Source organism: Nelumbo nucifera, chromosome 6, assembly GCF_055504915.1.
Source record: "Nelumbo nucifera cultivar China Antique chromosome 6, China Antique-T2T, whole genome shotgun sequence".
Lineage (NCBI taxonomy): Eukaryota > Viridiplantae > Streptophyta > Magnoliopsida > Proteales > Nelumbonaceae > Nelumbo > Nelumbo nucifera.
In genome coordinates this window covers 67,605,208-67,627,483 of record NC_142654.1, presented here as the reverse complement: position 1 = coordinate 67,627,483, position 22,276 = coordinate 67,605,208, and the positions used below count along the sequence as shown (strand labels likewise).

Sequence of the window (22,276 nt, the reverse complement as noted above, 5' to 3'; positions counted from 1 at the left end):
GTAAAATTAATTGGATGACCATATAGCTAAACAGGGGGTATATAGGGATCAGCGATTTTGGGCTCAATTATAATGTTTTTTGTTTTTAAATTGAACTGGATGTCTCACCTCTCCCTTGGGATGCTTGTATTGGATTGACATGTTGATTTTTTTAATAAAATTGAAGTTGCTTATGAAAAGAAGTTGTTTTGCCCTTGTCTTCCTTCTTTTCTTATTTTATTATCATATTTTGAGATTCTAAAAGTGGATCATAATGATATAGGTCAAGCCATCTACATGTTTCTTTCCATTCCATTATGTGGTTTGGTATGAAACTACATAAGAGAGTTGCAAAACTAGATAATGCACAATGTTCCTTTCAAGGACTAGATAATTCATGTTGTTCAATAATCATTTCATTTTTTAATATACTATGTATCATTGAATTTCTAGACTACAAGAATCTTGTATTGCTTTTTCCTAACTACTGATACTTTCTTTACTAGGTCTAGGGTAAATATATTGATGAGAAAAAGTATAACAAATTTTAGAAGCAATCTTAATTCTGAAATAATAATGTAAAGTCGTGATATGAATGGTGGAGATAAATTACCCAAAATGGATTATCATAGATGGTAGAGAATTGAATGTGATATTTTCCAATGGAGTAGAGGACGCCTAAGAAGGAGCTCAACGTTGGTTCAAATGCAGATTTAGTTGGCTATTCTGATCCATGGAAGCATATGCAAAAATGAATATTTATTAGCACCTTTTATTAGGTATTGTGTTTTTTCAACTAAAGGCTCCTTAGTTTAAGAGCATAAATAAAAGCACTTTACTTGCTTCTGTTAGGATATTTTAATTAATGTTATAATTAAAAGCATACATGGGGGCTATTCCTTGGTGCAATGGTAAAACCTCCAATTGACAAGTGTGAGAAGCAGGTTCAAGTTCGAGAACAGCCACTTTGCAATTATGGTTTAAGTTGTTCAGTTTCTAAGAACAGATGCATCTTTAGTTGAATCTGGTTATAGTATGAAATTGCATTGGAATTTGCATATTGCCCGGTCCAATCTGATCATTTGAGATTCTACCTTTTTTATTAGAAAACTCACATAGTAAGCATGCATTATACCCAAATTCACATTTTTTTTGAAAAAGAAAAAGAAAAATTAAAAGAAAAGGTGTAAACTATCATACAATTTTGAAGGAAGAGTATTTATATGTATAGGCTAAAGATGCAGAATTTTGTGATCTTGTTGTGGTCAAAAACATGCCCCTAAGACTTATTTGAGAAGCTCTGGTGTTGGCTGGGAACCACTGTTTAAAATATAATTATATACTAGAAAAGTAGAAAATAGTACAGAGAGTGAAGTGGACATCTCTTGAGGCGTTGTAGGTGTAGGTTCCAAGTCCAAATTGCATTATTTCTAAAAACATCAACTAATAATTTGTATTTGGTGCACACAAATAACTAAATAGATGCCTTGTCTATCAAAAATCAAGAGTCAAGAAATAATAATGATAATAAACATAGTGTTCAAGGCGCCAAGGCAACAGGGGAGCACTTTGTCGCCTAGTCTCCCAGGTGTCACCTAGGTGATAGATTTTTTTTCAAGTAAAAAACATATATCCTAGGGTAGTTCCCTAGGTTCCATAATCATATTTCCTTAATAATTATCCATAATTTTCAGAAGAAAAGTATAACCTTCATGTTAAAGTATAGAAAATCAACATATTCATAAGAAAAAGAAGAAAGAAAGAAAATTCAAAAAATATGGGGGCTGATCCCCTATTTTGTTATAGGAAAAGAAGAAGAAGAAAATACAGCATTTATCAATGTTTGTGTTGATTAAACCCTAACAAATAAAAAATTAATAAAAGGAAATTAGTAATATAAACACATGAAATGAATATTTTAGTTTAATAATGCTTATTTATAATTATAATCTCAAAAAATTAAGAATATAAAAGTATTTTATAACACAATGTATAAAACTACTTGGTGATTAGGCAAAGCGAGCCTCCAAGGGTGCCTTGTCACCTAGGCGTCACCTTGACAACTATGATAATAAATTAAGATTTCAAAATAACAACATTATTAAGATGACCTGGGAGAAGACAGTTGTCATCTAATGTCCCATGTACACATCCATGTCTTTATTGTCCATATGGATTCTTTGGGCTAAACAATGAATTTGGATATCACAAGTTAATAGGCACCACTGTACAAGGGAAGTTTCCTTTTTCTTTTTGTTTCTTTCAAACCTCTTCTTAATGAAATATGCTAAAATATTCTTTTGTTCCTCAGACTGATACTCATGTTTGCTTGATAACGGATTTTTGCCCTGGTGGGGAATTGTTTGCCTTACTTGACAGACAACCAATGAAGATATTTAAGGAGGAATCTGCAAGGTAGTCTGCTATTTTCCATGGATTCATTTTGTTCTTTTGGTTGCTATCCTATTATAGATGCTCATGGTTAAAAATGTGGTTTGATGCATTAACAAGCCATGGTTGTTCCTGGCCCAACTGACATACTTCATATTTAGTCTCTAGCCCAAGTACATCCTTTGTTGTGGACAAGCTGAAACTTTAAACCCATCACACAGCCTACTACAAATAGGCTTTCTAGTTCTCTCTCGTCAAAGTGAGCCTTTTTACATGCACATCTCACGCTTCAATTGGGAAAACAGGTTTAAATGCCTAGGAAACAACTCTAACAGAAAATGAAGACTTAAATTGGTATACCAATTACCCAAGCATTTAATTCATACATGTCTTCTGAATCAAGAGTTATACAAAATATGCATATAAGAAAATGAATAATAAAAAACAACTCTTCTATTTTGATCCTCTTCCTCAATTGTTGTAGACTTGGTACCACGTGGAGTTCCAAGGCTGCTGGCTATTGTCTGGTGTAATGGTAAAATCTCAGGATGACAAATGTGAGAATACAAGTTTGATTTTGAGAGCAGCCACTTTGTGAAAAAAAATGCCAAAGGTTAGGCTATGGAGACTCCAAATAGCTAGGGGCATTGGGTAATGACCCTTTTTAGTTCCAAGACCAACAATTGATGGAAAGAAGATAGGTAAGTGCATTAGAGCAATAATAAAAACTATAGCAATCGGCTATGGAGAAGAAAAGAAATTTAAAGCACTATTGGTAGAAACAAGAAAACAGAATAATAACAAAAATATAGCAGCATTGAATTCCAGCTATTAGCATATATATGGTTCCCTAAAACCCTAGAAATTTTCCAAATAAACTCTTTAAATTGCCCCTGCTCCATACACATAAAGATTGAGACTAAAATCTATTAACTTAATATTCCCAAGTGTCCTTACATTGAAGTGATAGACAAAAGGACCATTTTTGAGAAAAGGAAACTTTCAATAGACAAAAGGGCCATTGTCTGGTGTAATGGTAAAATCTCATGAGAATGTGGGTTCGAGTCTAAAGAAGCCACTTTGTGTGCTAAAGGCTAGGTCTGTATCCAGTTCACCCCTCCCAAGGTTCCAGATAGCTGGGACCAACCTTTGGTAATGGCCCTTTTATGCCAACTAAGGATAGTGCAGGAAACTCTTTGCACCAATTCTCCTTACTTCTAAAGTTATGCCCACTAAGTCCTAAATATAGCAAAAATCCTATTTATGTCCCTTCAATACTTTATCAGTTATAAACAAGATAAAACTTGTTACTTTATATAATTATATTCTTTTTCCCTTATGAACGAAACTTACCCTTTTATAACCCAAATGGATAAATGATTAATTAAATAAAATAAAGTTGGAAAATGATAATAAAAGAAAAATAAAATATATTTTGGATTTGTAGATAAATTAAAAAACAAGGGAATAATAAAGCAAAAAACACAAACTACATATTTGGTGAAAGTCTCCTAGACAATAGTAACAATCAATATAAAAGGCTATAGGATGTCTTTAAAAGTAGTTGGGCAGGGGTGGAATATAAAGAAGTCCTAATGAGCACAAGTTTCTATCGATCAAAGATTTTTGGAAAGATTTTGTTCCACATTCCCTAATTGATTGTGAAATTTACAAGTACCCATCCCAGTAATTTTACTAATTAAAAAATAATTAACTATAAATTATACATGCCTAAACTAAAATTAATGAGACTTGGACAAATAAACTCTTGGTGACTCAATATGTAGGGTCCATGTGGTCGAGCTTTAACGACTGTTGACCACTGCTAATGGTCCACAGATTCCAGCAATTGAAAGTCTACTCGATGAAGGCCTTCCCCATATCTGGTCATCCTGAGACTTTGAGGGTTCCTTCCACTCTCAATGAACTCTAAAGATTCAAATTTCAGTTCAATCTGACAGTTAGATAAAGAGAAATTAGGCTTGCAAATTCTGCTTGGAAGTTTGACTATTCTGCTGAGCAATCTTCTTTATTTTTATCTTCTGAGACCTTGTCAGTACTTGCTGAAATCCATCTGAATGCAATTACCTTCTGAGACATTGTCAGTTCTCCAAGAGTCAGTAAGTCATCATCCTTGTGGATGTATGTTAAGGGTTATTTTCTCTTTTGCAAGTATGCCATTCTCTTGTCTAAGTTGCAATTTTTTATTCATGTTTCTTTTTGTTACATGTGTTGATTAGATTGAGAATCCCCTTTTTCCATTTGTTTGCCCTTTCTTTTTGAATTATATGGACCAGTGAATCACATTTAAAATACTAATCTTTTTTTCTTTCAAAAAAGTCAGATGATTTTACTGAAATACCAGCAATATTCTGAAATTTGAAAATTTAAATGTTTAATTTGTCACGAATACTCGAAATATCTCTGATATATTTGTGATATATGAGCAGAAAAATGATTAAAGGGATGTTCGTATTGCCCCCTAGAAAAATGGTGAGATTTCAGTAAAATTTCACCAAATATTTTTGAAATTAACCATGATTGCACCTAATGGAAAAAAGTTTTAGATGGCTTTATGTATCACTAGAAAACTTGTTAATTCCAGTTGTAAAACCTTTCATGCATTTTGGCCCCTTAATTTTACCTAACCTTCTGGAGCTTTCCTATCGTATACTATGCCAACTTTTGTTTTCTTATACAATGGTTATTTTTGACCTAGTCATATGAAGATGAATTGAGGAATTGATCACATTCAAAGTTTAAAATGTTGATGTCAGTGGAAATACTGATCGTCCAAATATAGGAAACATGTTGGAAATGTCAGAAATATCACGTGGAAATATTGTGAAAATTATAGACATGGTAGAAACATTGTAAAATCTGCAAAAATATAGAATGATATTTTATGAAATGAGAAAAGAAGCATAGGCACACATTTTTAAATTATTTTCTTGTTCCAAATCATTAAACAAAGCTAAGAAACTAAGGTAATAGACAAAAGAATGCATTCTAAAGTTGTCCTGTCAAACTTAAGATTCAAAACTACATGAAAGAATGAGTTAAAGAAAAATTTAAACTCATAGAAAATGTAAATGGTTCTAATAGATCAACCAAATAATCTATTACACAAACAAAAACTAATATTTAACTTCATGTTTGAAATCAAGATTGAGCTGGCTCAAAGTGGTAATCATGTAAGTTAGGTGGGTAATAACATTGCTATTCTACATATCTACAATATTGTTACCAACTTATGTTATAATACTATCTCTTATATTCTGCATAGTGCTGGTGGTGTTCACTGGGGAATATGTTGATTCTAGTAAAATTTTGTGTCACTACCCATGTAAATGGAAATATGTCATGGAAATATTAGGCAATTTAGGGACATTTTAAACCATGTATCATATTTAATGAATACATTACTTTGTTCACTGGGGAATATGCTGTTGTGGAAGTTGTTTTTGTTTTCAAAATCAAAATCAACCATGTTGTCGAACACCCCCTTAATTGTTCTGAAGTGGAATCAAAGCATATTTTTAGGACTAGAACTAGATATGCTCTTAAATATTATTTCCTACATCCTTAATCTAACTTCAGTCTTGGCTTCTGTTACTTTGCCCAGGTTTTATGCTGCAGAAGTTGTGGTTGGATTGGAATATCTTCATTGTTTAGGTATATTTTCATCTCAAAGACCAGTTACATTGTTGTTTTATTGGTATACTCATTACCTGTATTCAGTTTCTCCTACTAAAGCGAAGGCAACAAGATAATACATCTATGAAGTGCTCTAGAAAAGCAGTGTATCATGTCCATTCTTCTTTAAGGTTCTAGATCTTTTATATATAAAATGGCTGTATCTTATTTACTATAACGTCAGCAACATATTATTTTGTGTTTTTTGTTTTTATTTACACAATATCAAACCCAGAATGCTTCTTTGTCTAGTATCAAATTATTTCCAACTTATTGTCTTATACAGTGTCTTTAGCTATTCTCCAGTTAGAAAACCTAGGGCAGGGGGTGTAATATTGAAAGGACTCTAAATTATTACATGACTTTAATCCTATATGAATTAATCAAGTTGCATTTTATTTTAATTACTTTATTGATCTTGATTTTATTTATTTAATTTTGTATTTATGCTACAGGAATAATCTATCGGGACTTGAAGCCTGAAAATGTGCTGCTCCAAAAGGATGGGCACGTTGTATTAACTGATTTTGATCTGTCATTTTTGACATCTTCCAAGCCTCAAGTATGTTAATCGTTATTTGTTTCATAGATGTTCTATGCTTTATTTTATATATATTATGATTCGGCCTACCCTTGAGTTCTGTTAGTCTGATAACAGCCAAGAAGAGAGAAGAAGAAAGAAGAAAGAAAGAGAGAGAGAAAGGAGGAGAAAAGGAGAGAAGAAAAGTCTGGTTCGAAAGAGAGAAAATTACCTCTCCCATTCGGCCAGATATGTTTTATATTACTAACATAATGGAAAAGACACATGTGCCCTTACTTAAGTGAGGGACACTAGTTCTAATATAATATTACAGATCAACAACCTCAACATAAGTATAAAGATAGAAATACCCCTACATACTCGACACTAACACTCCCCTCAAGTTGGTGAGTATATATCATATAATCCCAGCTTGTTACATATGTAATCCACTCTTCCCCGACTCAACCCTTCAGTAAATAAGTTTGCCCACTGGTTCCCTGTGTTAACATATGCAGTGTCTATCACTCCATTCAGCACCTTCTCTCTCACAAAGTGACAGTCAACCTCTATGTGCTTGGTTCTTTCGTGAAACACCAGATTAGAAGAAGTATGAACTGCAGCCTGATTGTCACAGTAGAGCTTCATTGGAGTGTTAACATTGTATCCTATCTCCTGTAGAAGGTTCCTTAGCCACACTAATTCACAAGTAGTATGTGCCATAGCTCTATATTCTGCCTTTGCACTGCTTCTTGCCACGACTGTCTGCTTCTAACTTTTCCATGTCACCAGATTACCCCCAAGAAAAGTGCAATAACCTATGGTAGATCTCCTATCAGACATAGAACTGGCCCAGTCAACATCAGTATATCCTTCTATTTCAAGTTTTCCACCACTTTTGTATATCAAACCACAACCAGGAGCCCCTTTTAAATACCTCACAATTCTTAGAACCGCATTCCAATGAGGAACCAGAGGTTTCTACATGAACTGACTTACCACACTAACCACAAATAAAATATCTGGCAGAGTAATGGTTAGGTAGTTCAGTTTACCTACAAGTCGCCGGTATCTGCCAGGGTCTTCAAACACTTCACCCATATCACTACTCAGCTTAGTATTTGTTTCCATAGGTGTTTCAGCTGGTTTAGTACCTAACAAACCTGTTTCCTCCAGCAAATCAAGAACATATTTCCTCTGGCACAAATTAATACCATGCTTAGACCTTGCTACTTCTATCCCCAAGAAATATTTCAATTACCAAGGTCCTTTGTTTGAAAATGTTCCTATAGAAAAGTCTTCAACCTATCAATTCCCATTTTACCATTCCCGGTAATAATATCATCTACATACACCACCAATAGGATTTTTCCTGCCTGAGAGTCATGACTGAAGACTGAATGATCAACTTGGCACTGTTTCATACCAAACTTCTTTACCACCTCACTGAACCTACCAAACCATGCTCGAGGAGACTGTTTAAGTCCATAAATAGCCTTCTTTAGTTTGCATACCTTACCATCCTCCCCCTGAGCAACAAACCCCAGTGGTTGCTCCATATAGACCTCTTCGAGCAAATTACCATGCAAGAAAGCATTCTTGATATCAAGCTGATAGAGGGGCCAATCATACATAGCAGCAAGAGAGATCACAACACGAACCGAACCTATCTTAGCAATTGGGGAGAAGGTCTCTGTGTAGTCAATACCATAGGTTTGGGAGTACCCTTTTGCAACCAACTGGGGAGAAGGTCTCTGTGTAACAGTATAAACCCAGTTACAACCGATAGCCTGCTTCCCAGGAGGAAGAGTGGTGACGTCCTAAGTATGATTATGAGTTAGAGCTGAGAGTTCTTCTTCCATTGCACGACACCATCCTGGAGAGGCATGGGCTTCCTAGACATCCTTAGGGACAACAATTGAGGATAACAAATAGATAAACTGGCGATGGGAAGCGAAAAGGTGGCGGTTCAACAGGTGGTGGCACTGAAGGAGGAGCAGCCGGTACATGTGGGCGATGTCTATACACTTGATGGATAGGTGGTCGTTCAACATGTGGTGGCACTGGAGGAAAGGACTTGGTCACAGCTGGAACAAGAGGAACAAAATCTGCAATTGGAAGTGGAAGAGGAGGAGGTGATGAGGAGGAAGAAACATCATCGGACCCCAAGAAAAACAGAGTAGACTCAAAGAAGGTAATATTAGCACACACAAAGGAACGCCGAGAACTAGGATGATAACACTTATACCCTTTCTGGGTCCGGGAATAGCCAAGGAAGATGCACTTAATGGATCGTGCATCTAACTTGTCCTTCCTGGGGCCCAGATTATGGACGAAGCAGACACACCCAAAAACCCGAAGAGAAAGAGGAAACGGAGACAAAGTGGGAAACAAGGTAGTGAATGGGGAATGGCCATCGAGGATAGATGTGGGCATCCGATTAATCAAGAAGCAAGAAGTAAGCACCGCATCACTCCAAAAAGGTTTGGGAACATTCATGTGATGCATGGGGGATCGAGTTGTTTCCAAAAGATGAAGATTCTTTCTCTCAGCCACCTCATTTTGTTGTGGGGTGTAGGTACATGAGGTCTGATGTATAATGCCATGTTGGTCCAAATATTCTTGAAATGATGAAAAATATTCACGGCCATTATCGGAACGAAAAAATTTAATGTGAACACCAAATTGGTTGTGAATCTCATCATAAAATTTTTGGAAGATGGTAAACAATTCACTCATTTCTTTCATTAAATAGAGCCACATCATCCTTGAATAATCATCAACAAAAATGACAAAATATCTATATCCATTGTATGACATCACTTTATAAGGACCCCAAACATCTGAATGAACCAAAGAAAAAGGACTCGACACACGGTTATCAACCCTAGGACTAAAGGGAACACGATGATGTTTCCCCAACTGACACGACTCACAATCTAAAATAGAAAGTTGACTCAACGAAGGAACCAAAGACTTCAAAACTTTCAGCGAAAGATGACCAAATCGACAGTGCCACTAGAGAGGAGAGAGAGATGACTGGAGAGTTGTTGATGTTCTTCCACCACCGTCAAGATAATACAATCCACCAACTTCATGCCCTCCATCAATCTTCATCCTTGTCTTGAGATCCTGAAAAACACACGAAGAAGGGTAAAAAGTAATAGAGCAATTGAGTGGCTTGGTCAACTTACTAACAGACATAAGGTTAAACGGAAATTTAGGGACATACAAAACTGAGGATAAAGATAAGGGGGTCATATTAACATTGCCAACACCACAAATGGAGGATGTGGAACCATTAGCAAGGGTAACAGATTGTGATGTTGAGCAATGAAAGAGGGAAGAAAACACACCTGGAGTTCCAGTCATGTGATTGGAGGCTCTAGAATCAATAATCCCAGGATTGGGTGTGGATGCCAAACAAGCCATACTTGAGTGTGCAAGAGTAGTTGTGTTCTGTTGAGATGTGGATTTGACAAACCTCTCATACTCATCACGGGGAACACTCACCATCTCCTTCCTAGGAACATCTGTGGATGTAGGAGGCATCTGATCAGCTGAACGACTCTCCTGTCTGAAACTGGTGTCACTAGTCATGGCATGATTGGCCCAAGTTGAGGGTGGACCATGCAAGTCATTGCAATAATTAATGGTATGTCCATCCATACCACAATGAGTACACCTCCTCGGGCCCGAACCACGTCCTCTACCACGGGCTCCCCCTGAATCTCTACCTCCAGTACGACCACCACCACGATAATATGTAGGTCCACCTCCACCACTCCAGCCATATATCGGACCACTGCTACCACTATGGCCAGACCGAGCTCCACCTCTAACACCACGGCCCCTCGATACTACAAAGGCTGATCTATCAGAAACATTAGAGTTCTCAGTAGATCCAATGGAAATCCTCCGAAGTCGAGTAAACACCTCTTCTAAGGAAGGGAGAGCTGACCCTCCTAGTATCTGAGCCCGCACCGGTTCATACTCACTACTCAGATTTCAGCCCCACTAAAAATCGAGTCACATCAAGCTGTTCTCTCTGTTGTTGCTGAATTTTGACATCAGAAGTGAGGGGGTGATAAACATTCAACTCATTACGAATGTTTCTCATACTAGCATAGTACTCCTCAACACTCTGATTGCCCTGTTGCAGATTAAAGTATTCCTGATACAACTGATATACTCTAGTTGTATTGTCTTGACCAGAATACAACTTCTTAGCATGGTCCCACACATCTTTGGCAGTGTCAAGAAACATGAAATTTACACTAATCTTGGGTTCCATACTTTTCCATAACCACGTGATAATCTATCCATCCTCTTGTTCCCAGTCATCATACTCATGAGAATCAGTGGAGGGTTTTTCCTCCTTTATGTGTTTCACCTTCTTCTTTGCCTTCAGAAAAACTTCTACAGATTTAGCCCAAGGTACATAATGTAATCTTAGGAGCTGTACTCGAAGTAGCAAAGGAGAGAAGAGAAACTCTGAAATGCAGGGAATGTCGAACTGTACTAGTCAGTCGACCATGCTATTATTTATATATGAATGTAGTACAAAGTACAAGAAATTATTGGGATGCCCCTAATTAGTGATGGGACACCCAGATGACTTAAATCATTAAACAGGATTAGGCCCATTAACACAGGCCCAGTTACAAGATAAGATAAACATAAGTATGGGCTAATAAGAACTCTTATCAGCCGAACATCACTCTACATTCTAACACTCCCCCTCAAGCTAAGCATGGATATCAATCATGTTTAGCTTGCCAAGTAAGTCCCTGAACTTTGTTGTTGACAGCCCTTTAGTTAATACATCTGCAATCTGCATCTCTGATGGAGTATAAGGCACACAGAGTTCTCCGGAAATAATTCTCTCTCTGACAAAGTGTCGATCAATTTCAATATGTTTTGTCTTGTCATGCTGCACGGGATTGTTGGAAATGTTGATAGCAGCTTTATTATCACAATACAGCCTGAGAGGACCCTCAGTTTTGATACCAAGCTCATTAAGAAAAGTTTTGAGCCATAAGAGTTCAGCAACACCGTGTGCCATAGCTCGGTATTCTGCTTCTGCACTTGATCTAGCCACAACATTCTGCTTCTTACTGCGCCATGTGACTAGGTTTCCTCCCAAGAATGTATAGTAACCTGAGGTTGATTTTCTGTCTCCAACAGATCCAGCCCAATCAGCATCAGTGTAGGCTTCAATTTCAAGTCTGTTGTTTTTCCTGAATAGAATTCCTTTCCCTGGGCAAGTCTTCAAGTATTTGAGAATTCTTTCCACTGCTCTCATATGAGGGGTCTTTGGTGAGTGCATGAATTGACTGACAACATGCACTGCATAAGCAATGTCTGGCCGAGTAAGGGATAAGTATATCAATTTTCCTACCAATTTTAGGTACCTTTCTTTATCATAGTATTCCTCACCCATTGATTCTTGTAATCCATGGTTCGATTCTATTGGAGTGTCTGCTGGCCTGCACCCTATCATGCTTGTTTCCTCTAGGAGATCTAGCACATATTTTCGTTGACATATGTAGATTCCTTCTCTTGATCTAGCAACTTCAATCCCAAGAAAATATCTCAGATTTCCCAGGTCTTTGATCTCAAATTCTGAAGCTAAGAACTCCTTCAGCCTCTTCATCTCTTTCACATCATTTCCAGTAATCACCATATCATTCACATAAACAATGAGTGTTGTAAGTTTGTCATCCTGTCTCCTTGTAAACAATGTATGATCTGCACTGCTCTTAATGTACCCCACTTTCTTCATGGCCATACAAAGTCTCTCAAACCATGCCCGGGGAGACTAGTTCAAACCATATAATACTTTCCTTAGTTTACACACCTTCTTTCCAACATCATATCCAAGTGGTGGTTCCATGAATACCTCTTCATGAAGATCACCATTTATGAAGGCATTCTTCACATCCAGCTGATGGAGTTCCCAAGAGAATTTTGTTGCTAGTGACAGTAGAACCCTGATTGTGTTGAGCTTTTCTACTGGGGCAAACGTTTCCTTGTAGTCAATTCCTTCCTTTTGTGTAAATCCCTTTGCCATCAGTCTGGCCTTATACCTCTCAATTGACCCATCTTCCCTGCGCTTTACTATGAATACCCACTTGCACCCAACAGTGCCTTTCCCCTTTGACAGATCCACCAATTCCCACGTTCTTGCTTTCATTAGGGCTTTCATCTCTTCATTCATGGCTTCTTTCCACCTTGGATCAGATGCCGCCTCTGAGTACCTGGAAGGGACACATACAGAGGAAAGAGCAGACACAAAGGAATGATAGGCAGGGGATAAGTGTGAATAAGAAACATAATCAGCTATGGGATGCCGAGTGGTACAAGAACGAACAGGCTTACGGAGAGCAATAGGAAGATCCAAATCTGAATTGAGTGAGTCAGAATTACCTTGGGTTGCAGAGACATATTGATTTGAGTTCAACTGGTTGCAATCATGAGGTTGAGGGCCCTTCTTTCTTCAGCTGTATGTAAGTATCTCTTTCTCTTGCCTACTGGAACCTTCAGGAGCATCTGCTGTATCAGGAGAAGTAACTGGCACAATGGGAGCATCACTAGGTTGACCTGGAATGTCACAACTAGGAGTAGTGGAAGGTGATGAAAGGGGAACAAAAAAGAAGTGGGAAGAATCCTCTTTCAACCCACTAGTCTCCCCCTGAAGAGGATTCTGAGAAGACTGGAAATAGGGTTGAGACTCAAAAAAGACTACATCTCTGGTGACATACTTTTTCTTGGAGATAGGATCATAACACTTGTACCCCTTTTGTGTAGGAGAGTACCCCAAAAATATTCCCTTTGTAGCCCTGGGATCCAGCTTGGTTTTCTTTGAATCCTTCACATGTATGAAGCATGTACAGCCAAAAACCCGTGGGGGAAGAGGAAATTCTGGAAGAGTGGGGACACAAAACAGAGAAAGGAGTCTTCATACCCAGTACCTTAGATGGCATCCGATTTATCAGGTATGATGCAGTGAGAACAGCTTGAGACCAATATTGCTTGGGCACATTATGCTGGAAAAGTAGAGCTCGAGCTGTCTCCAATAGGTGTCTGTTCTTGCGCTCAGCAACCCCATTTTGCTGAGGGGTGTAAGCACACGATGATTGGTGTAACATGCCTGCATCTTCCATGAATGAGCTTAGGGATCTTTCAAAGTATTCAGTTGCATTGTCTGAATGGAATTGCTTAATCTTCTTATCAAATTGTGTTTCAACCATCTTGCAAAACATCATAGTTATCCGTGGAACTTCATCACGTCCTTTTAACAGATAAATCCAAGTGCACCGAGAATAATGGTCAATAAAACTGATAAAGTAACGGAAGCCATCAATGGAAACAATGGGTGAAGGACCCCAAACATCAGAATGAACCAAATCAAAAGGGGCTTGAATTTCATTACTAGAAATTGGATACATTGATCTGCATTGTTTTGACATTTGCCACACATCACAAATTAAACTCTGACTTGGAATGCCCTTACATAATTCGGGAAACAACATTGCTAAAGAAGAAAAAGACAAATGACCTAGCCTAGCATGCCACAGGTGCAACCTAGCTATTGACTCCACACTTTCCGGACTAGTAGTAGCAAAAGCTTGAAGGGCTGAGCTGATATCTGCATCAAAATAGTAGAGGCCCCCATGACCACTCCCAATCGTTCTCCTCGTCAATCTGTCCTGGAAGACACAATGAGAAGGAAAAAAAGTTATACTGCAGTTCAAATTTTTTGTACGCTTTGAAACAGACAACAAATTTGAGATAAGACTAGGAATATGTAAGACTGATTTAAGAGAGAGATCCTTGCTTAGGTTAACCACCCCCTTTCCAAAGATGGTAGAGAGAGACCCATCAGCTACTCTCATCTTATCCTGGCCAGACAACAAATGATACGAAGAGAATAAGGAGGACATATGTGTCATATGGTCAGTGGCTCCGGAATCAATCACCCAAGAGGTAGAATTAATGGAACTAGTTGCACTAAATGCAGAGGCTGTACCTGATTTGGCAAGAGAGGTGGAAGCTAAAGGATTGTTCTTCAGACGGGCTAATGCCCGGCTGAGAACCTCTACCTTACTAGCTGTGAAGCCCAAAGTACTTGGTCCAGAGGAGTTGGCAGCTTGCCTTGTGGTGGAAGAGGACACTGTCTGAGTACTCTGTGAGTTGTCACTGCTGTTGTTGGTGGCAAGATTCCCACTTGCTGTGTGGCCCTTATGTTGCCTTTTGTCCCTTCTCAGAGCAGCTGGCTTCAGATGAGGGTACAAGACCCAACATTTCTCCTTTGTGTGTTTCTCACCACCACAATGGGTACACTTGAGGGACTTCTTGTCTGAAAATCTATTTCCCTTAGTGGAGACTAGGGCTGAATGTTCTCCAGATAGTTCTGTGGATTGTGTCTGGGAGTCAACTTGCATCTCCTTTCTCCTTACTTCTTCATTCCTCACCAGGTAGTAGACATGGTGAAGCTCAGGTAATTCATCTCTCCCTAGAATCTGTGACCTTATACCTTCATATACAGGGTCTAGGCCCGCCATAAACTTGAAGGCTCTGCTCTCCTCAATCTGCTTGTCATGCCTCTCCTTATCCTTGGCATTTTCCCAATCCAAAATCAAGTGATGGTCAAGCTCTTCCCAGAGGCCTTCCAGTGTTGCAAAGTATGTTGCCACGGACATGTCTCCTTGCCTTAGGGCTGCAATATCTTGGTTCAGCCTGTAGATTCTAGCATTGTTCTTTTTCTGGCCGTATGTCTTGGATACTTTCTCCCAAATTTTAGTGGCTGTAGGGAAATGATGAACAGTTCTGGCCACCCGAGGAGTCATGGAGGCCAGCAACCAAGACATGACTGTGGCATTTTCCTTGCGCCACACAGTGTATTCAGGACTGCCAACTTCTGGTTCTTTCTTGTTTCCATCCAAATAGCCTGTGAGTTCACGAGAGGTAATGAACAGCCTTCCTGAGACTGACCACTCTCTGAAGTTATACTCATCCAGTAGCACACTTGTAATCTGTAAGCTGTCCAGATTAGGGTTTTCCAGGTTTGAGGACCTTGTGACAGGTCTGTTATATCTAGAGGAAACTTCACCGGATAGTGAGGACATCCTGATTTCAGTCCTAGAGTTGTTCACAGTGTTGTAGGTGGTTCTGTTTAGGGCTGGCCGAAGTGGTCACAGTGTTCACAGTGCTGGTAGAAGTGTTCACAGTGCTGGTAGCACACTAGATAAACTTCACTTAGACTGAACCAGTTCGGGTACAGTAGCAAGTAAAAATTCGAGGCTGCAACTGTGCAGTGTAAGTCTTTACCACTGTGCTGTGCAGGGCTAAAGTAGGGCTGGTAACCGACCTGAAAATAGGGCTATTTACCACTGTTCTGTAGGAGTCTTGCTGGAGTACCGAAGCTGCAACTGTAGAAGAGGCTCTCCCCCTTTCGGCTAGTGCTAGGACTGCTGAAATCAGTCCTCAACTAGGTCTGTCCTATACAGACCTCTCTTAGTAGCCAAATAGCTACTACTTACTGGAAACAACCTAGTAGGGCATCTACTTCTGGGTCTTACTTCCCTTGAGTCCTACAACCAAGAGAAACCCTAGGTTCGAACTTGCTTTACTCTCTTACACCCCTAGGTCTTTACTGCAGCAGCCCAGAAAAAGAAGAGAGAAGATGAAAAGACAGCAAGAGAAGAGAGTGCGCCTGCTGAAACCCTAGGTTCGAACTTGCTCTGATACCATGTAATCTTAGGAGCTGTACTCGAAGTAGCAAAGGAGAGAAGAGAAACACTGAAATGCTGTGAATGTCGAATTGTACTAGTCAGTCGACCATGCTATTATTTATATATGAGTAGTACAAAGTACAAGAAATTACTGGGATGCCCCTGATTAGTGATGGGACACCCAGATGACTTAAATCATTAAACAGGATTAGGCCCATTAACACAGGCTCAGTTTCAAGATAAGATAAACATAAGTATGGGCTAATAAGAACTCTTATCAGCCGAACATCACTCTAACATTCTAACACATAATTCTCTCCATTCAGTTTAATGGAGGTCATTTGAACATTCAAATAGTCAATAGGTATCATCACATTAGATTTGCTATCACTGCTATCTCCCATTGCTCCATTCTGTTATTACTGAATTCGGCACACTACACACTAGACCACACCACACACTGATCACACTGGTTTAAGCACTTGTTATTGCTGAAGATTGCACTCTTTACACCACAAACCCTACCCCACGACTACTTGAAATCTCACCACACTATATGAGGACCACTCCCCCCTTCGAGTCACACTAAAAACAGCATAAACCCTAGCACACTACAATCTGAAATCCCACCATACGATCTAAAACATACTTCTTATTTGATTCATAACAAAAATATGCATAGAAATCTCTTACCTCATCACCCGAAAATCAAACCACACAAAAAATCAGACCACACAAGACACCCACTGCACCACACGAATCAGCCCTCTTCTCTTCATCGATTAGGGGAGGGCTTCTTAGAAACCACAGAAACCGACCATGAACAGCACAACTGGAGGCATAGAGACCTCCAAGGGAAGAGGGAGACCACTCCTTTTCAGCCCTTTCCCTTATCTCCGATCGATGGCAGAGAAATCAAGAGAAAACCCTAGACTGGGTGCGCAGAAAACAGAAAACAGAAATCTGGGCAGATCCGAGTTGCTTAGTTGAGCTCTGATACCATATTATGACTCGGCCTGCCCTTGAGTTCTGTTAGTCTGATAACAGCCAAGAAGAGAGAAGAAGAAAGAAGAAAGAAAGAGAGAGAGAAAGGAGGAGAAAAGGAGAGAAGAAAAGTCTGGTTCGAATGAGAGAAAATTACCTCTCCCATTCGGCCAGATATGTTTTATATTACTAACATAATGGAAAAGACATATGTGCCCTTACTTAAGTGAGGGACACTAGTTCTAATATAATATTACAGATCAGCAACCTCAACATAAGTATAAAGACAGAAATACCCCTACATTACTCGTCACTAACAATATAATTATGGATTCTTAGTTAGCCTTTGCTTTTCTAAACCCTAAGTCTTTTTTTTTTATCAGCAAGAAAATCGGATTATATTAAACTGATAATCTGGATATTACAAGGACACGGTGTATCCACCCATAAGGATTCATTCCAATCCCATTTCAGGAATAAGATTTACAACGGTGCCCAAAACATCTGTTGCCTATATACCCCTTGCTTTGCAAGAGTGTCAGCCATCCCATTTGCTGTCCTTCTGACCCACTTGAAGGTTATGTTCAGCTCCTGTGTAATGCTCTCTATTCCCTAAATTAATGCCTGTATACCCATGGCACAAGCTGCTTGCTTCTGGCCCAAGAAATTATCAGTTTTGAATCTCCCTCTACTTCCAAAGGCTGAAATCTTGATTGTTTAGCTCTTCTTAACCCTTTTACTAATGCTATTAACTCAGACTTTAGTGAATCTCCTAGCCCCAGAGGTCCTGAGAAGATACCCAACACTTTTTCGGTGCAATCCCTAAATACTACTCCAAGTCTCTTTTTTAATTTCTCCTAGTATAGCCTTTTCTTTTCTGTTTCTGATTACAGAGGAAGAGAACCACTTAGCAAGCCTGCCCGACAGTAGTTTACTAACCTAAAGGGAAGAAAAAGAAAAACGTACTTAAGTGGGAACCATAGATACAGATGATAAATGCCAAATTTCTGGATGAATAGAATTCCTATTTAGCTTTTGGAGTTGATCAGTCTCACTGGTTCCACTGGATTGCTCAAGATCCAGCTAAACAGGGGAACAGTGTCCTACTTTGTGCAGGCTTTGAAGCCCATAAAGACACACTTTCTGCAACTGGATGGATGACATCACATACCATATTGTCTATGTGATGAGGAATCTTCTGGTTCAATATCTAGTTTCTTTTGTTATAGACAGTGGATCTTAAGTTAGGATATCAACGTATTCAAAGTTATGTTTCCTTGGAAGAAGGCAATGAATGAGAGAGAAAGAAATAAAGGGAAGTAGAGGAGAACCAGAAAGGTACCATAAGATTAGTTCCCTGTAACATGTCACAACTACAATATCTAGTTGATGCAACTAGAGAAACAACAAGAATAAGAAAAAAGGAGAAAAGGGAAGAAGAATATTAAAAGTTCAATTTCCTAAAAAAGAGTATTAAAGGGGAGCTCAAATGGAATAGTTGAATTTCAAACAGTATTATTTACAATAATTAGAAAGTAGGAGTGTTGTCTCTGTATCATTCCAGGCATGTAACTTAATCGCATCTGAAGTAACTAGTTCTACTTCAATTTATTTCTCAAACCATCACCATCATCATCATCATTTGTGTATGGAATAGCTTCTTTCCTCCTCTTTTCAACAATTTCCCTTATATCAAGTCTTACTTTTGTTATTCTTCCTTTGTGACACTATGCTGACTCTTGCACTCATTGATTTACCTTTCTTTACTCTTTGCTGTCATTGAACTTGCAATGCACGATGATTTGATCTTTAACAGCTGATTTCCTTAGCAAATGTGTTTAATGATGGATCCTATATCCTAAAAGAATAGGAATTGTTTTTGTCCTTTGTTTTTACAATTCTTATTTCCTTTATGGCAGGTTATAAAGCACCCAATGCCTACTAAACGAAGATCTAGGAGTCAACCACCTCCCATGTTTGTTGCAGAACCTGTTACTCAATCAAATTCATTTGTTGGAACTGAAGAGTACATTGCCCCGGTATGATAACCTCTGACCTCAATAATCACAAAATCTACTTTCCCTCCCATTTATCAACTCATAATGGGAAGGACATTTTAAAATTTTTTAGGTGGTTAATTTTGACTGGAAACAGGGGGTTTTAAAACAAGTAGGACTAAAACAGAATATATGCTATGTTAGGAGTGAAAATCAGGGTATGCTTAGGATTGGAGACCAAGAGATAACTCAATTGACCTTTTAAAGTACCTTGGTTCAATAATTCATAACAAGGGAGAGATTGAGGAGGATGTTTCCCATAGAATTAGAACAGAATGGGAAAAATGGAGGGTGCATCCAGAGTCTTTTTTGATAGGAAAATACTAGTTTGGTTAAAAGGAAAATTCTATAAACATAGTTGTAAGGCCATCTATGATGTATGGAGCAAAGTGTTGGGAAGTCAAGAAGCAACATGTCCAAAAATGAGTGGCAGAAATGCATGCTGAGACTGATGAGTGGAAAAAACGAGAAAGGATAGAGTCAGAAATGAAGTCATTCAAAGGAACCTAGGAGTAGCTCCAATAGGTGATAAGATGTGAGAAAGTAGACTAAGATGGTTCTGGTCACATGCATAGAAGACCATCTACAGCACCCGTAAGAAGAAGTGATCTGTTACAAGTTGAAGGGGCTAGAAGGGCTAAGGGCAGACCAAAAAGGCCATGAGTGAAAGTAGTAAGAAATGATTGTAGTGCTTATAATTTAACAATGGATATGGCATTAAATAGAATGGAATGGAGAAACAGGATTCATGTAGCTTACCCCGTATAGTTGGGATAAGGCTTAGATGATAATGATGATGAGGTTGTTCAAAATTTTCCTAGACAGATAGGTTTACTTGATTACAACTCCATGCACTTTGATACTGTTTCAAAGTGACAGTATGAGTTTCTTTTTTGAGTAATAAAAAATTTTGTCAAATAAAACCATATAAGCATGTTGAGAAAAACCAATTTGAGCTGCAGCTTTATAATGCTCTGCACCCAAAACAGTGTTCAGCTAAATATCCCTTGTACTAAAGGACCAAAATCTTCAAGTGCCAAAAGATCAGTCCATGAGAACATTAGATGAGATGATGATGCTTGCTCCAACCATATGGGGTCAGATACATGAATCCTGTTTCGCCATTCCTTTCTGTTCAGTGCCATATCCAACTAGATGAGAATGATCATCATCATCCAAGCCTTATCCCAGCTATATGTTGTCGACAACATGAGTCCTGTTTTGCCACTCCGTTCTGTTTAATGCCATATCCATTGATGAATTATGGGTACTTTAATCATTTCTAACTATTTTGACCCATGTCTGTTTTTGACTATCCCTAGCCCTAACTTGCAACAGATCAATTCTTGCAAGTGACCAAACCATCTTAGTCTATTTTCTCTCACTTTATCACCTATTGGAGCTACTTCTAGGTTCTTTCAAATGACTTCATTTCTGGCCTTATCCTTTTTTGTTTTTCCATTCATCCCATCTCAGAATGATCTCTCTCAAAAAATTTCTATGTTCTTTTCTTTCAAATGCTTCAACAAATAACAACTTAAGCCTGACTTTAATGACAAGTTATCATCAGTGATTTTCATTCCATAATTTTATGTTTCTTTTTTTTTATTGAGGATTTCATGATTTTTTTTTTCACTTTTGTACTAAGGAAACAATAAAAACATCAAACAAGCAAATACCAGTAAAAAATATGAGTAATATATGGTCATAGAAGTTAAGTTTTGGTCTCTTAATTAAATATTAAGAGAATTTGAGAGATTCTAAGAGATTTTAAGTGGATGGGAGAAGGTTGGCTTGGGCCTAACCCAAAGTCAACTTCGGGTTGAGGTATTTTAGGTTGGGTTAGGATTAGGGTTGACTGGGTTGGATTAAAGGTCAGGTTGGGGGTTCAGAACCTCAGATTGGGCTAGGGTTGACCTCAACCCTACCTAGCCTGATCCTACTTTCACCCCTAATTGTACTTGTAAGGTTAACTCCAAAACCTGTTGCTTGTTTTTAATTCCTAGAGAAATATTAACTCTAACTTTCCATATAAATTTACAAACTGACACTAGTTCGACATGGATATTACTTTCTTTGTGAGTGTTATTCTGGTAATCATAAATTACTCTGTGAATCAAGTCATTCAATCATAATTTACAAACTGACACTAGTTCGACATGGTTGAATATGTTTTGACATTTGGTAGAAATAGGAATAATTTTCAGAACATAAGTATTTGTGAATCAAGTCATTCAATCAATCAGAGCAATAATGTATGTTCCAAAATTTTTACTCCCTTGCTAACTCTATATCATGTCTATAGGAAGTTCTTTCATGTTTAATAATGGAACTTGTTAGTTATATTGGAAGTTATACCATTGATTTATTCTTTCTAGAATTGACATTGATTTCTTGATTTCAGGAAATTATCACAGGTTCAGGCCACAGTAGTGCCATTGACTGGTGGGCTCTTGGTAAGCATTTATTGAGTTCATGATATCTGATAACTATTTCTATCTGTCAATCTTTCATATAGCATTGTATAATAGTAATCTCTGTTGTAGAAACCGAATTTACTCTATCCTTCATAGCTATTTTTTCCAAATGACCACTTGATGACAACTATTTTTAAATGGTAGTGTCTTTCTAAGATATTGTTTTAGAAATCCAAGTTGATTTTTAAATCCATCTCTGTTAAGACCAGTGTTTAGAAAACTGGACCGGTTGAACCGTGACCTGTGGTCCTGGCCGGTTTGGTCACACCCCAAGAACTGCAATGTCTAAAACCCTGGTGAAAACCGGCTGACCTTCCAGTTTAACCAGAAAATCAATGAACCAGTTCTGGTTTCATGAAACCGCCCTGGTCACTAAGGGCCTATTCGTTTGCTCTGAAATTTGACTAGTCCACCACTTTACTTATGCTATTTAAT

The 22,276-nt window shown here is 38.2% G+C and overlaps 1 protein-coding gene across 5 annotated transcripts in view; it reads left to right on the top strand.

Annotated features, from left to right (window-relative positions):
* LOC104606902 (phototropin-2) overlaps window positions 1–22,276 on the top strand; it is a 79,153-nt gene that overhangs the window by 44,507 nt on the left and 12,370 nt on the right. For all 5 annotated transcript variants that reach the window (XM_088890254.1, XM_088890253.1, XM_010272326.3 and 2 more), the window contains 5 exons: window positions 2,291–2,394; window positions 5,996–6,045; window positions 6,522–6,628; window positions 19,227–19,346; window positions 21,769–21,820. In XM_088890254.1, the coding sequence (XP_088746380.1) occupies window positions 2,291–2,394; window positions 5,996–6,045; window positions 6,522–6,628; window positions 19,227–19,346; window positions 21,769–21,820 (433 nt within the window). The remainder of the gene's footprint in view (window positions 1–2,290; window positions 2,395–5,995; window positions 6,046–6,521; window positions 6,629–19,226; window positions 19,347–21,768; window positions 21,821–22,276) is intronic.